Below are 12338 nucleotides of genomic sequence, written 5' to 3' on the forward strand. Positions count from 1 at the left end.
ATTCTCTCCACCATGCATTCTTTCTCTTTTACAATCCTTTTTATTTTAATAATTTCCTTATTTTCTCTAGAACTCTCCTCCCTATAAATAAGAACTTTTTTTTAAAATAAAAAGTTATAATTTTTACATATTTATTGTCTCTAATCAATTTTAACTAATTTTTTTTGTCAATATGATTCGATTAACTATTTCTTATTAAAAAAAGGACAGGGAAGTATCATATAAAGCACTTAGAGAAAATAAACAAATCTTTCAATTTCATCTGATGTTCTCTTCTCTTCACTTCAGTCGTCCGTGTGCTTGAAATCATTCGTGTCTCTGTCTCTTTCTCTCCCTCTGTAAGTTTCATGACTAATTACAACTTCCGGATAAGATTTTCAAGGAAGTGGCCAATAAAACAATATTTCAAGAGATCTTATACGCAGTGATATGATTGTGATGTAGAAGAACATCTTAATAATTTGTAAACGCATGTGTGAAATGACGCTTTATAGTTATGATACATGGCAATCTTTAACAGTAAGCAAAGTAAAAATTCTTATTCCTTAGCTTATAGACAATTTTTGAATCATCAAGTCTCCCTTTTTTTAACCTATAGCAGCATCTTATCCTTTCCATCTTTGTCATCAAGGTGGTTGGGTGAACAGTTCATTTCAATTTTCATCAATTTTTCCTTCCTTACTTAGCATCAACCATAATAAATTAAAGCTTGCCTTGCAATTCTTCACAAAACCACAAACGGGTGTGTGCTTCAGTAATAATAACCAGTAGTTCTTTCTGTACTTTATAGCACAACAGATATATGTAACTTCAGTAATTAATCCATCAGTTTTTGCCTTAATAAGCAATTATTGCTTCCTAAATGAGAAACAAACGTGCAGGTTTATCCATTGTGTTCAAACTAAAACAAATTGGATTCAGTCATTCAAACATGATCTGAGCGATTTGCTGTTCAGTAATGAGTTGGGGAAGGTCATAAATCTTGACTGCAAAATATCAAAATCCTCATTTTGATCAAAATTTTTTTTAAAAAAAACCATATTTTAACTAATTCAATTTAAGGCCAAGTTCAATTTTTTGTCGGTCCAAACTTTTAATTGGATTTTTATTCTCTCTCTGTAAGATATTAAAAGTGAATAGATTGGAATAGTCATGATTGATTCATCTTATCTTTCTGTTGTATTAACCAATCATACCACTAGATGAAGTTGAATCTTTTTATATTACGTAACTTGATGAAATTTCCTTTAATGTCTTCCTTCTTTATCAATCAGTTACTTCCAAGTCAAGAATTTCGACATATACCTAAAGTGTAGATAGAAGTTTCCACGGATTAATAAGAGGTGACAGTTTGTCAGGATAAGTTGCTAACTGCTACTAGCTTCATAATCTGTTGGAAAAACGGAAGCATTCAACCACTTGATTAATGACCGATTTACACTTCATCAGTGAAGAAAATTCTGTCCTTTGAATGATCTTCCTTCTCGTCAAGCGATTGCAAGTCTAAATGGACCTCGATGATTAGTTTAACAACAGTTGATAATAAAGAGGAAACAGAACAAGAATATGTGCAGAAGAACTAATGCAAATACTGATTTTTATTGAGGAACGCTTTCTTTGCACAGAGAATGAACTTGAATTTGTAAAAAGATTTCCCGCCAGTTGTGTGCAGAACAGAATCATCTAACCTGTGGGTTTCTATGCATTTGACTTTTTAAATGAACCTATGGAAAGTAAGCACCATCACTATCTGTACAAAAGATTGTTCTTTTAGCATCATCAACACCAGTTTCTTTCTAACTCTTTTCCTTCTTTTCTATGGAGACCCTTGTGAATCCTCCAGAGAATATAGAGGCCTTGAGGGTGGTGATGCAGAAGTAGCATTAGCAAGTCCTTTGAGCAACTTGATGACTTCGCAGGTATCATCCAAATAATATTCAGCCATGCTTGGTTTCTGACCAACTGTGCATGCAAATACATGTTCTATGGTTGGCAGGTTTGGATTAGAGACTGTGGAAGCAATGCTCTCAAACATGTCTTCATCTGAACGATCATCTCCTATACACAACAGAAAATCCAGAGACTTTCCCTCACTCCTCATGCTTGATATGAGGCTTTCCACTGCTATGCCTTTGCTCACACCCTGCATCTCAGAATTTCACATCCCATATATTATATCAGAGAGAAAAAGTGAATCTCATACATAACTTATATACTGTGATTTATACCTGAGGGTTTACTTCCACAATGTGTTGTCCTCTTTTAACAATGACTGGTTCATTGGCAAGAACACTCTCAAGGTGATCAAGAAGCTCTTTGGCTTGGGATGATCCAAAGTGAGGGTCAGCTTCTTGATGATGCCAAACCAGTGCGCTTTCTTTTTGTTCAATGAAAGAGCCATCAGTTGCTTCTGTGTAAAGCGCCATTACCGGTTCTGCAATCCTTTTCCAATCAAAGTCCATTGTCAATCCACATGTCTCCCAAGAAGAATCACTACTCCACCTGTAAAATGGAAAAGGAACAAAGATTGATGCGCAAAGAGATGAAGACCCGAACAGTTACTAATTGTTTGACATGTAACATCAGTGTACCTTGTGAAGTAACCATGCTCAGCAGAAAGACCAAGCTTCTCACATGGAGAAAACCATTTGCTTAGGCACTTCTTATCTCTTCCACTCACAATGAACACCATATTCTTGGGATCACTACATAGACAATTCAAGATGGAAATAACCTCGTTGGTCGGAGTTTTGTCGATAGATGGCTGTGGCAACATAGTACCATCATAGTCCAGAAGGATCAAACGATTGTGGGTGTTTCTATAAGCAGACGCAATGTTATCCACTGAAAGCTTCCTGAACGTAGGATCCAAAGCCACAATTCTGAACCCCAAGCCTAGACCAACGCCCCAATATCTCTTGAGATAATGCTGCCTGCATGCTCTCTCCAAGTCCTGATCAAAACTTCGAGCCCAATAAGTTACATCGTGAGAGCTGATATACTTGTAATGCTTTTCATGACGCAAATGCTTCTCCGCCTCTGGCATTGTGATCGCCAAATTCATGGCCTCCGACACCTCATCGATGTTCCATGGGTTCACTCGGATGGCACCACTCAGAGATGGCGAGCATCCAATGAATTCAGAGACTACGATGACACTCTGCTTAGGCGTTTCAGAATCATTATCATCTTCATCAAGTGCTCTGTCCAGCACAGGGCTGCCCTGTCTGCAAACAGTGTACATATAAGGCACCAAGTTCATCCCATCTCTCACAGCATTCACAATACAGCATTCAGAAATGGCACAGTAAGCAGCTTTCTCAAGTGTTGAAACAGGGCCGTTGATGACGATAATTGGCTGGTACCCTGTTTCGCCGTATTTCTCATTGACGTCCTTCGCGATCGCATTGGTCTCGTTTTGGACATCTTGAATGTCTTTACCTTCGCTCCTAGCAGGGTTCAGAATCTGAACTAGAACAACTCGACCCCTTAAGTCCTCATGCATATCCAAGAGCTTCCCCATTGCTAAGAACTTCAAGTTGATACCTTTGAACAAATCCATGTCATCCATACCCAAAATTACAAATTTCCCCTCAAATCGTTTCTTCAATTCCTTGATCTTCTCAGCCGTCTCCGACAAGGAAAACACCGATTCAAGCTGACCCATGTGAATTCCGGCCGGCAGGATCTTAATCATCACTGTTCGACCGTAATAATCCAGTCCTATGTAACCCCTCTTAGACTCATAATCCAGACCGAAAATCCTGCTACAACAGGACAAGAAATGTCTGGCGTAATCAAAGGTGTGGAATCCGATTAAATCACAATTCAACAAGGCCCGAAGGAGATCATCACGAACGGGTATAGTTCTATAGATTTCTGAAGACGGGAATGTGTTATGCATAAAGAATCCCAGCTTGACCCGGTGGAATCGTTTCCTCAGTAGCGTAGGCAAGATCATGAGATGATAATCATGGACCCAAACGTAATCCTCGTCTGGGTTGATCACCTCTGTTACCTTGTTCGCGAAGATTCTGTTGGCCAAAACATAAGCTTGCCACTGCGAGCGATCGAAACGAGCACCTTGGCTCGTGGACATGGGTACCATGTAATGAAACAGAGGCCAGAGGTAATGCTTGCAGAAGCCATGGTAGTACTTATTGTGAATTTCAGAGGGCAAGAAAGTTGGTACGCACTGAAACTTCTCAAGCAAAACTTGCGCCACTTCGTCTTGCTCCGACGGGTCGATCTCGACCTTCAAGGAGCCCACGTACAAAACGTCGACGTCGGAGGGTAATCCGTCTTTGAGCTGCAGCACCAAACTATCACTATCGAATTCGAAACTCCATTTCTTCGTGTTCACATCCCGATAAGCCCGTATCGGCAACTGGTTCGCGACTATGATCCTGCGCTCTGGCGACCCGGACGAAACGACTTCGTCGGATCCGGACCCAGCGTCGGCATGGTCGTCTTCGGCGGCGTCGAATTTTGATACAACTCCCGGCACCGTCGAGACTCTCGGGATCTGACACAGTGCTCGGTAATCATCGACCGAAACCAGACTCAATAGGTCTAAACAAGATCTCGAAAGCATTATGCTGAACAATGAAAATCAAATTGCCCAGAGAAATTGAAAAACAAAAAAAAAATCAAAACTTTGCAGGTGGGGAACAACCGGGGTGGGATGATTTTGCTTTCAGGTGAGGGAATTTATATACGGGCGTTACAGTTTGAAATGGGAAGTTCAAAAAATCTTCGAGAAATGGAAGTTCTTGATACTGATACACCTCCCATGACAGCAAGCTATGTCTAGAAGGAAACTTAATGCTAGTAAGTGCGGATAAGAACGAGGAGAGACCGAGAGGAGTCTTCTTTTTATATGGCAAGATTGACGGTCCAGATTCGTTGAAATCACGATCTTCTTCGTGATCCTTTTTTTCTGGGACAATCCGTGAGATAACTGTAATTGATTATTCTCTTCGCTGGGGTGCCTCCATAATTAGTTTTAAAACAAAAATGCATTTCCCTGCTCTTTTTCAAATAATTATGACGCCGGTGATTCGTGAATGTTGATGGATAAGAATGTGAATGTGAACATTGGAGAACATTAAAAAGAAAAAAGTTCAAATTTAAAGGACCACGTCGCGCCGCTTTGTATTTAAAAGTGAAGCAAATCTTAAATGCATTCATTTTGACCCAGGAAAAGTTTTGATATGCATGTATATTTAGTTTATATGATGTATAGTATCGGATTCTTGTATATATGGTGTTCGTATTATTGTAAAAATTATTTGGTGTGCCTAAGTGGTTGTATAGTGAAATTAATAGGAAGCAAAAGGAAATTAAGAAATAATTTGAGATAATATTGGGTGATTAAAGCAAATCTAGTTTTTAAAACTTGGGATACGGATCCTCTTGTCTTTATCCTACAAGGCTAGGGATTTTTGTTTTGTTTTGTTTTCTTGCTGATTAATGTGGTTCTCATGTTTACTGCTCAAAAATGTGGTTTTCATGTGGACATATAAATACAAAATCGTGATTGGAAAAATCATGAGTCATAAAACTAAAGGAATTATTGATACTTCCTCTCCTTTGTATATGATCTTATTAATTAAATTATGTTATTTTAAAAAATAGTTAAAAGTAATAAATATATAAAAATTAAACTTTTTTTAAAGTATGTCCTTATTTAAGAAGGAAGCAAATAAAAGAGAGAAATAATATTTATGAGATAAAGGATGAAAGAGAACATAAAATTAATTAGGGACAAAATTGATAAAAAATACATTTAATATTCAAACAATTCTTAATAGGATCTTACAAAAAAATCAAAATAATTCAAATTTTGAAATATTATAAATAGGACCGGAGAGAGTAGCTATCTAGTGTGATTATCGAGAATTTTCAATTAGTTAATTATCTGATAATTTAAATATTTAATTAGGAATTCATGTCTTGAATGTTTGCCAATAGTGGGATCTGACTTCTAATTTAATCTCTCTCATATCCATTCACAATCTTTCTATTTTTTTTTTTGAGCAAAACACAATCTTTCTATTAAAAAAAAAAGCCGTTCACTATGTTATCCGTCTTCATTTTATTTCCCATTCATTTCATTATAAACAAGCACAGGATATAAATTTGTTAACTATTTATCTCGGAAGTGTAAGCTTGCAACAATCTAGTACTCGCTGATATATAATAAGAACCAACTTCTAAATTAATCTCTCTTAAATCTATTCATAACCTTTCTATTAAAGAGTTATATTGGTTAACTAGGTTATCATCTTCATTTTTATTCCCTATTCATCTCATTATAAATTAAACAAAGTGAGGAATATAAATTGTCAACTATTTATCTCATAAATGTAAGCTTGAAGCAATCTAGTACTTATTGATGATATAAATAATACTTCTCCTGTCCTAAATATAAGATCTATTTTGTAGTGTAATTTTGTATAATAAAATTACACTACAAAATATGTCTTATATTTAGGATTGAAGGAAGTAACAATCAACTTCTAAATTAATCTCTTAAATCCATTATAACCTCTATTAAAAACTATATATTACTAGGTTATCCATCTTCATTTTATTTCCTACTCATTTCGTTATAAAAAAAACAATTGAGTATAAATCATCAACTACTTATCTAGCAAATGAAAGCGGGTAGGAATTTAGTAATAGTTGATATATAATACTCTTCCAGTCTTAAATATAAGACATTTATATTAGATTGGTTCTTATAATTCCTTTGCTTCTCAATATAAGCATTTAAAAAAATTAAAATTAATGATTTCCTATAAAATATCAGAATTACTTTAAATGAGACTCGTTAGTTAGAGGAGTTTGATTAACTAGTTAGAAAATTTGCCGACAAAAAACTAGTTAAAAAAAAGGGAAAATTGCAAAAAAAGACCTTGGAATTGTAAAAACGCAGATAGGGACCCTTGACAACTTCACTTTGGGTTTTGACAACTTCAGGGCATATTATTCTTGTCAAAACCCAAAGTGAAGTTGTCAAGGGTCCCTATCTGCGTTTTTACAATTCCAAGGTCTTTTTTGCAATTTCCCCTAAAAAAAACTTATAATTAGTTAGGGTTACTAGTTTTAAAAAAAAATGAATGTTTTAAACATAACATGCTGGAATCTAACGGAAGTTATCTGTCCTCAGTTCCTGTTCTTTTTCTTACCAACCTTACTTCCTGTTCATCAACTCTTAACAAATTTATATATTTTTCCTCACAAGATTGAAGATAAAAATCCGAAAAGAAAGCACGGAAAGGGAGTAGGTTAAAGAAGTGGATATAAAGGGAAAAAAATAAAAAGAGTGGATAATGTGATTACAATAATAAATAGGGCTGTCTGGTGAGTTTCGGCGATGTGACTTGGGGAAGAAGAAGGTTGATGAGACTTCCTCCTTCAGTTTTTTTTTTTTTTCATGTTGTTGTGTCAAGCTCTGATTGGCTAATGCCATTTCATTCAAAATTCGCCATCTGGCCCCATTCTCACCTCTTACCTTCGTCAAAGGCAAATGCCTCCTAAATTTCTCCTAAATTATGAAAAATTCTAATTTGGACTTGAGACCCACATCTTATTTTTTGGAATACGGAAACCCATGTAACGTAAATAATTCATTCTATGTCAGGTCAAAACTAATGAATTTTAATTTGAATAAAATGAAGAGCGTGGGCTCAATGTCATTATAATTTGACTTTTGACCTGACTATTTAATTTAAAATATTAAATCAGCTTAGAACGTGAATTTTTTTTAAAAAGCTGAAATGTGAAATGTTTTATTTATCCTCTAATCAATTAGAATATATTTCAATTGATCACCAAATTTTCATCAGGTCCCTCCTAAGGATTGATGGAGTTTTATGAAGTCATATGACGTAATAATATTAAGTACTTTTCTTAAATTTTTCTTAAACAAGTGACGTCGCAGATTCAATATTTATGTCGGGGAAAAATTTTTTTAGTATCCTATTTTTTATGAGGCCACGTGGCAGAAGGAGGATGGTAATGGGGGGCCAACGTGTCAGTCAGTCAACCTCGACGCCTTTCCCAATAAAATATATCGCAAACCTGTGAATCATATCGTTATCCATTCCACCACAGGCATTAATTATGCTTTTGATGGTCATGCGGATTGGAGTGGGGTCCGCCTTCAACGCCACGTGGGAAACAGGGTCCCACTTTATCTAAACAGCAATTTCACTACTTTGCCCTCAACGCTCCCATCGGCGGCATCTTTTCTTCGACCGGCTGTCTTCGGCAGGGGCCCACTTCATCCGATGGTTTTCCTTTTTTCTTTTCCTTTTACTTTTCCTTTTTGGCTGAGGCTTGGAGTTGGAATGCGTACGAGGGATTATGCTAGGCCTCTTTTCATTTATTCATTTATTTATTTATTTCTTACTTCCACTCCAGTGTACATCTTAATTTTTAAATTAAATTTGAACCATTTAGAACTACAGTAAAAAAATGAAAAAGATTATTTTATCACAGGTTTCTGGCAATTTTTTTGCTGAGGGAAAAAAATGGCAATGTCTTTGAAAAATTACTTTAAAATTCCTTTCTTTTTACAAGAAACAAGTACTTTTTTTTTTAACCTTATTCATGTTTATAAGAAACATTTATAACATGTCTCAAATTTTATTGGCTGGCTTTTTATTTTGTCCTTATTAATTACTTATTGGCTAGTTTTCTATGACTTGCCCCTCTATTTGGTTGTATCTGTAAAGGAGGAACTGAGGAAGAGAAATTTTTTATTTATTTATAAGTTATCATGTTAAACTTTTAATATAAATATACTATTTTATCAAAAAAAAGAAAGAAAAGTATATGCATTTTATTGGAGTAAAATTGTTAAATTTTAAACCATAGTTAATAAAATTTAATTTAAGTTTTTTAAAATCTCGATAAAAACATGTTAAAAATACACTACAAATAGAATCATATAGATAAACAGAGCCAGATGAAAATTTTGCCATGTCAGTACGGTGCGTACATCATTACGGCAATGTTAGCTGATGTCCATAACAGCCTCGTATATGAGTACGGGATCTTGCAACACCAGCTAACATTAACAAATCTATTTGCGGTGGGCGCTTTCCTTCGTTGTCAGCTGTTAGGTTGGGGCCAGGATTTTCCTAATTTTTTAAGGAAAAATAAATTTTCCAAGATCAATTAGTATATATTATTTCTATTCTTAATATAAAAATTTGTTTATTTTTATTTTAGTCATAAATATAAGATTCTAATTAATTTTATCTATCATATTTATCTATTTTTTAAAGTAGTAATAATAGTAAGTCTAGTCAACTATCTCTTATATGAAGAAGTAGTAATTTTCTTACATGTGATTTATGGTAATTTTTCTTATTTTTATCCTTAATTTTAAAGCCCTGCTTTAATACTAGTATATTGGAAGGGAGAAAAACTTCTTTTCTTTGGGGACCCACACTCCAAAAATCCGTCTTTACGCCAAATATCTACTTGGACTTGGGGCGCCGCACTTTTCTATTGCTCCCACATAAAATTTAAAAACTCACGAATCAATATATTTAAATAAATTAAGAATATTTTTACAAAAACTATATGAGATTAATATTTAATCCCGATGTTATTGCGCGCTGCTCAAAAATAATTCTAAAGGGTGATAAAAGACATGGATATTCGCCAAATGATTAAATAAAAGTTGGGGAAATTTAAGGCGGTTGAATATCTTCTGGGGGTAAAATTGACAGTGGGGGACTTGATCTTCTCAAAAATCATAATTAACCTAATCTTCTCGAAATTATAACCAAGTCTCTCTTTTTTAAAAAAAAAAATATTTTAAAATTAAAGAACTAAACTTTTCCAATAAACTAAAGTTGTAACGCACCAATCTCATTGCCCTCCAGCCAGCATGTTCAGTCCGCCAACTTTGTTCAATTTGGTCAAATAGAAAATTTCACAAAGTTGAGTCCTCTTATGTGTCGTCGCATGTTTGTTGTCCATCCAATTAATATAATAATTAAGCAGATAAGGTTGAGTTATTATTTTTATTATTATTTAAATAAAATTATTATAGAGCTGAATCAAACAGCTTCTACATAGCATAGTCTAGCCAGAATAAGTTAATCGATATGGGAATATTCATGGGTATCAGCCATTGGACCAGTCTAGCTTTCTCTCTATCTCACTGTTTTATGCCAAAGATTATTATTAATTACCACTTAATCATTGGTTTCAGGGCAATACATATACTAGTCTACTTCGTCTTCTTGTCACTTGTAGTGTTAATTTCTCGGAAGGGAAACATTTTTTATTTTATTTTTTATTGGTCTTTAATTTCTTTATTAATTAAATAACTTACGGCAGTTGACAAAGACTTCCATTAATGTTCTAGTCTTTGTTTCGTGCTCTAAATCCAATCGCATTCTACGATCTTATCTCAATTCAGACGAAGAAGCTAAGCAATTTGAGTTTTAAAAGCACCAGAAATCTGAAGCTTCATCATTTTCTAAAATAACTTGATCCATCGCTTTGATTGGTAAGGTTATCCAACCTGACTTTAATTTGATTCACAATTTTTTTTAATCATTTCCTTCACGTTTTTGCATTATTATATTTTATATAAAATAAGTAAAATTTTGATATATGATGAACAAAAAATATTCGGTTTTCAATTTTTTCCGAAACTTCAAAGATTTAATATTTCAAATGTTTCATATTCTTTTCAATTTAGAGTGTTAAATCTTTAAAGAAATGAAAATACCAACGCATATATCATTAACAGAGTAAATAATACAAAAATAAATGTTAAAGAGCTTTACTACTCTTTATTGGATTGGTCGAGAGATATAAATGCAAGAATGACATTTAATTAAGTACTAAGTGCTTCAACTAAAACATTATCTTCATCTGCATTTCTTGTATAAATTTTTTCTTCGGTTTTAATTATAAGACTCTATTTACAGTTTATAAATAAAGTCTTATAATTAGAATATAGGGTAATACTCTTCCGGTCGTTAATATAAGATCTATTTACCTAATTTGATTATATTAAAGAAGTTAGGTAAGTTAATTAATGATAAGAAATATGAATGATATATTTTTTCTAAAACATTATAATCATCTTCCTTAATATCCTCTCTCCTTATTTTATTTGATTATAATTAAAGGAGTATTTATAAGAATAATTTTAAAAAATTAGTAAATATAAAAATATATCTTATATTTAGAATTAAAATTAATTTAATAATTAGATCGGAGAAGTATAATTTAAACCTATACGAATAGATACAACTAATTACAGAATATTCTTGGATTTCTTTGTGTGATCTTTGATGCTAGAACAATAAAGAGAAAAGAGAGGAATATTGTATTCTAAAAAGAGGATGAGGAGCGAAAGAAAAGCACAACAGTCGATCTGTCCTTTTTTTGGGCTTTGTGTGTATTATTAATGTAATGTTATAGTACTGTAAACCATATCCTTATCTTCAAAGCCATAAACCTAACTTATTTAGACATCATTATGGTTGCATCTGACAAAACAAAGCAACCCTTGTAACAAAATTAATAACAGTATAATTGTTTATAAAAAAAAAATCAAATGAATAGTCTCATTTTAATCCACAATGAAAATTATTCCTCTCATATTAAGTCGAACTGAGTTATTTTGAAACAAACAAGAACTTACATAATATTTTTTTTTGCCAGTATAATTTCATAATAAGAACCTCCATATTTGTTAATCATTTCATGAAAAGACATCATTTTGGTTCGTTTTGATCTGTTCTCGCCATATATATTAAATGAGTTTAAAAATTTCAAAGAAAAAGGATATTATTTATTGAAGGAGAATGACATAGTGGAAAAATCCAAATCACTAGTTAACGTTGGATGTCGCGTTTTATTATGCCATGCTACCTAATTTGCAAATTGGCCATGCGTAAGTTCTCACAAACCTAACACTTCCTCTTATCCAAAATGTAATAAATAAATAATTTATGAAAATTAAATTAATTATTTATAAAAAAAATTGTGTTGATTTTTACAATACTTGATTAATCATTTTCATAACAAACTAACCAATCGATGAGGAAATGTCATTTTAATATCTGCAATAATAAATATAATTTAAAAAATTATAAGTTTAAAGTACAAGATGCATTAACATTTTATATTTAGAATTAAAATAACCATTTCATTTAGCTTTCATGTTTAGGATCGGAGTTAGAAACTATTGTAGAAACTAAATTAAGAGAAAATTGATCTTTGGAGAATGAGTCTTTATTTTATAAAACAAAAGCATTTTAACAAAAATGCGTAAAAATGCAACAAAACGTCAT

The 12338-nt window shown here is 33.2% G+C and overlaps 1 protein-coding gene across 1 annotated transcript; it reads right to left on the reverse strand.

Annotated features, from left to right (window-relative positions):
* Positions 1-1711: 1711 nt before the first annotated feature.
* On the reverse strand, positions 1712-4800 carry LOC114732298 (probable alpha,alpha-trehalose-phosphate synthase [UDP-forming] 11). Its single transcript, XM_028919596.1, has 3 exons — positions 2592-4800; positions 2229-2502; positions 1712-2143 (listed from the first exon to the last, which is right to left on the reverse strand). Exons 1-3 carry the CDS (start codon positions 4592-4594, stop codon positions 1817-1819), a joined length of 2604 nt encoding a protein of 867 aa, XP_028775429.1. The 5' UTR covers positions 4595-4800; the 3' UTR covers positions 1712-1816.
* Positions 4801-12338: the final 7538 nt, after the last annotated feature.

The sequence above is a fragment of the Neltuma alba genome, unplaced genomic scaffold (genome assembly GCF_004799145.2).
Source record: "Neltuma alba isolate B1F8T4 unplaced genomic scaffold, ASM479914v2 tig00012898_pilon, whole genome shotgun sequence".
Taxonomy (NCBI): Eukaryota; Viridiplantae; Streptophyta; class Magnoliopsida; order Fabales; family Fabaceae; genus Neltuma; species Neltuma alba.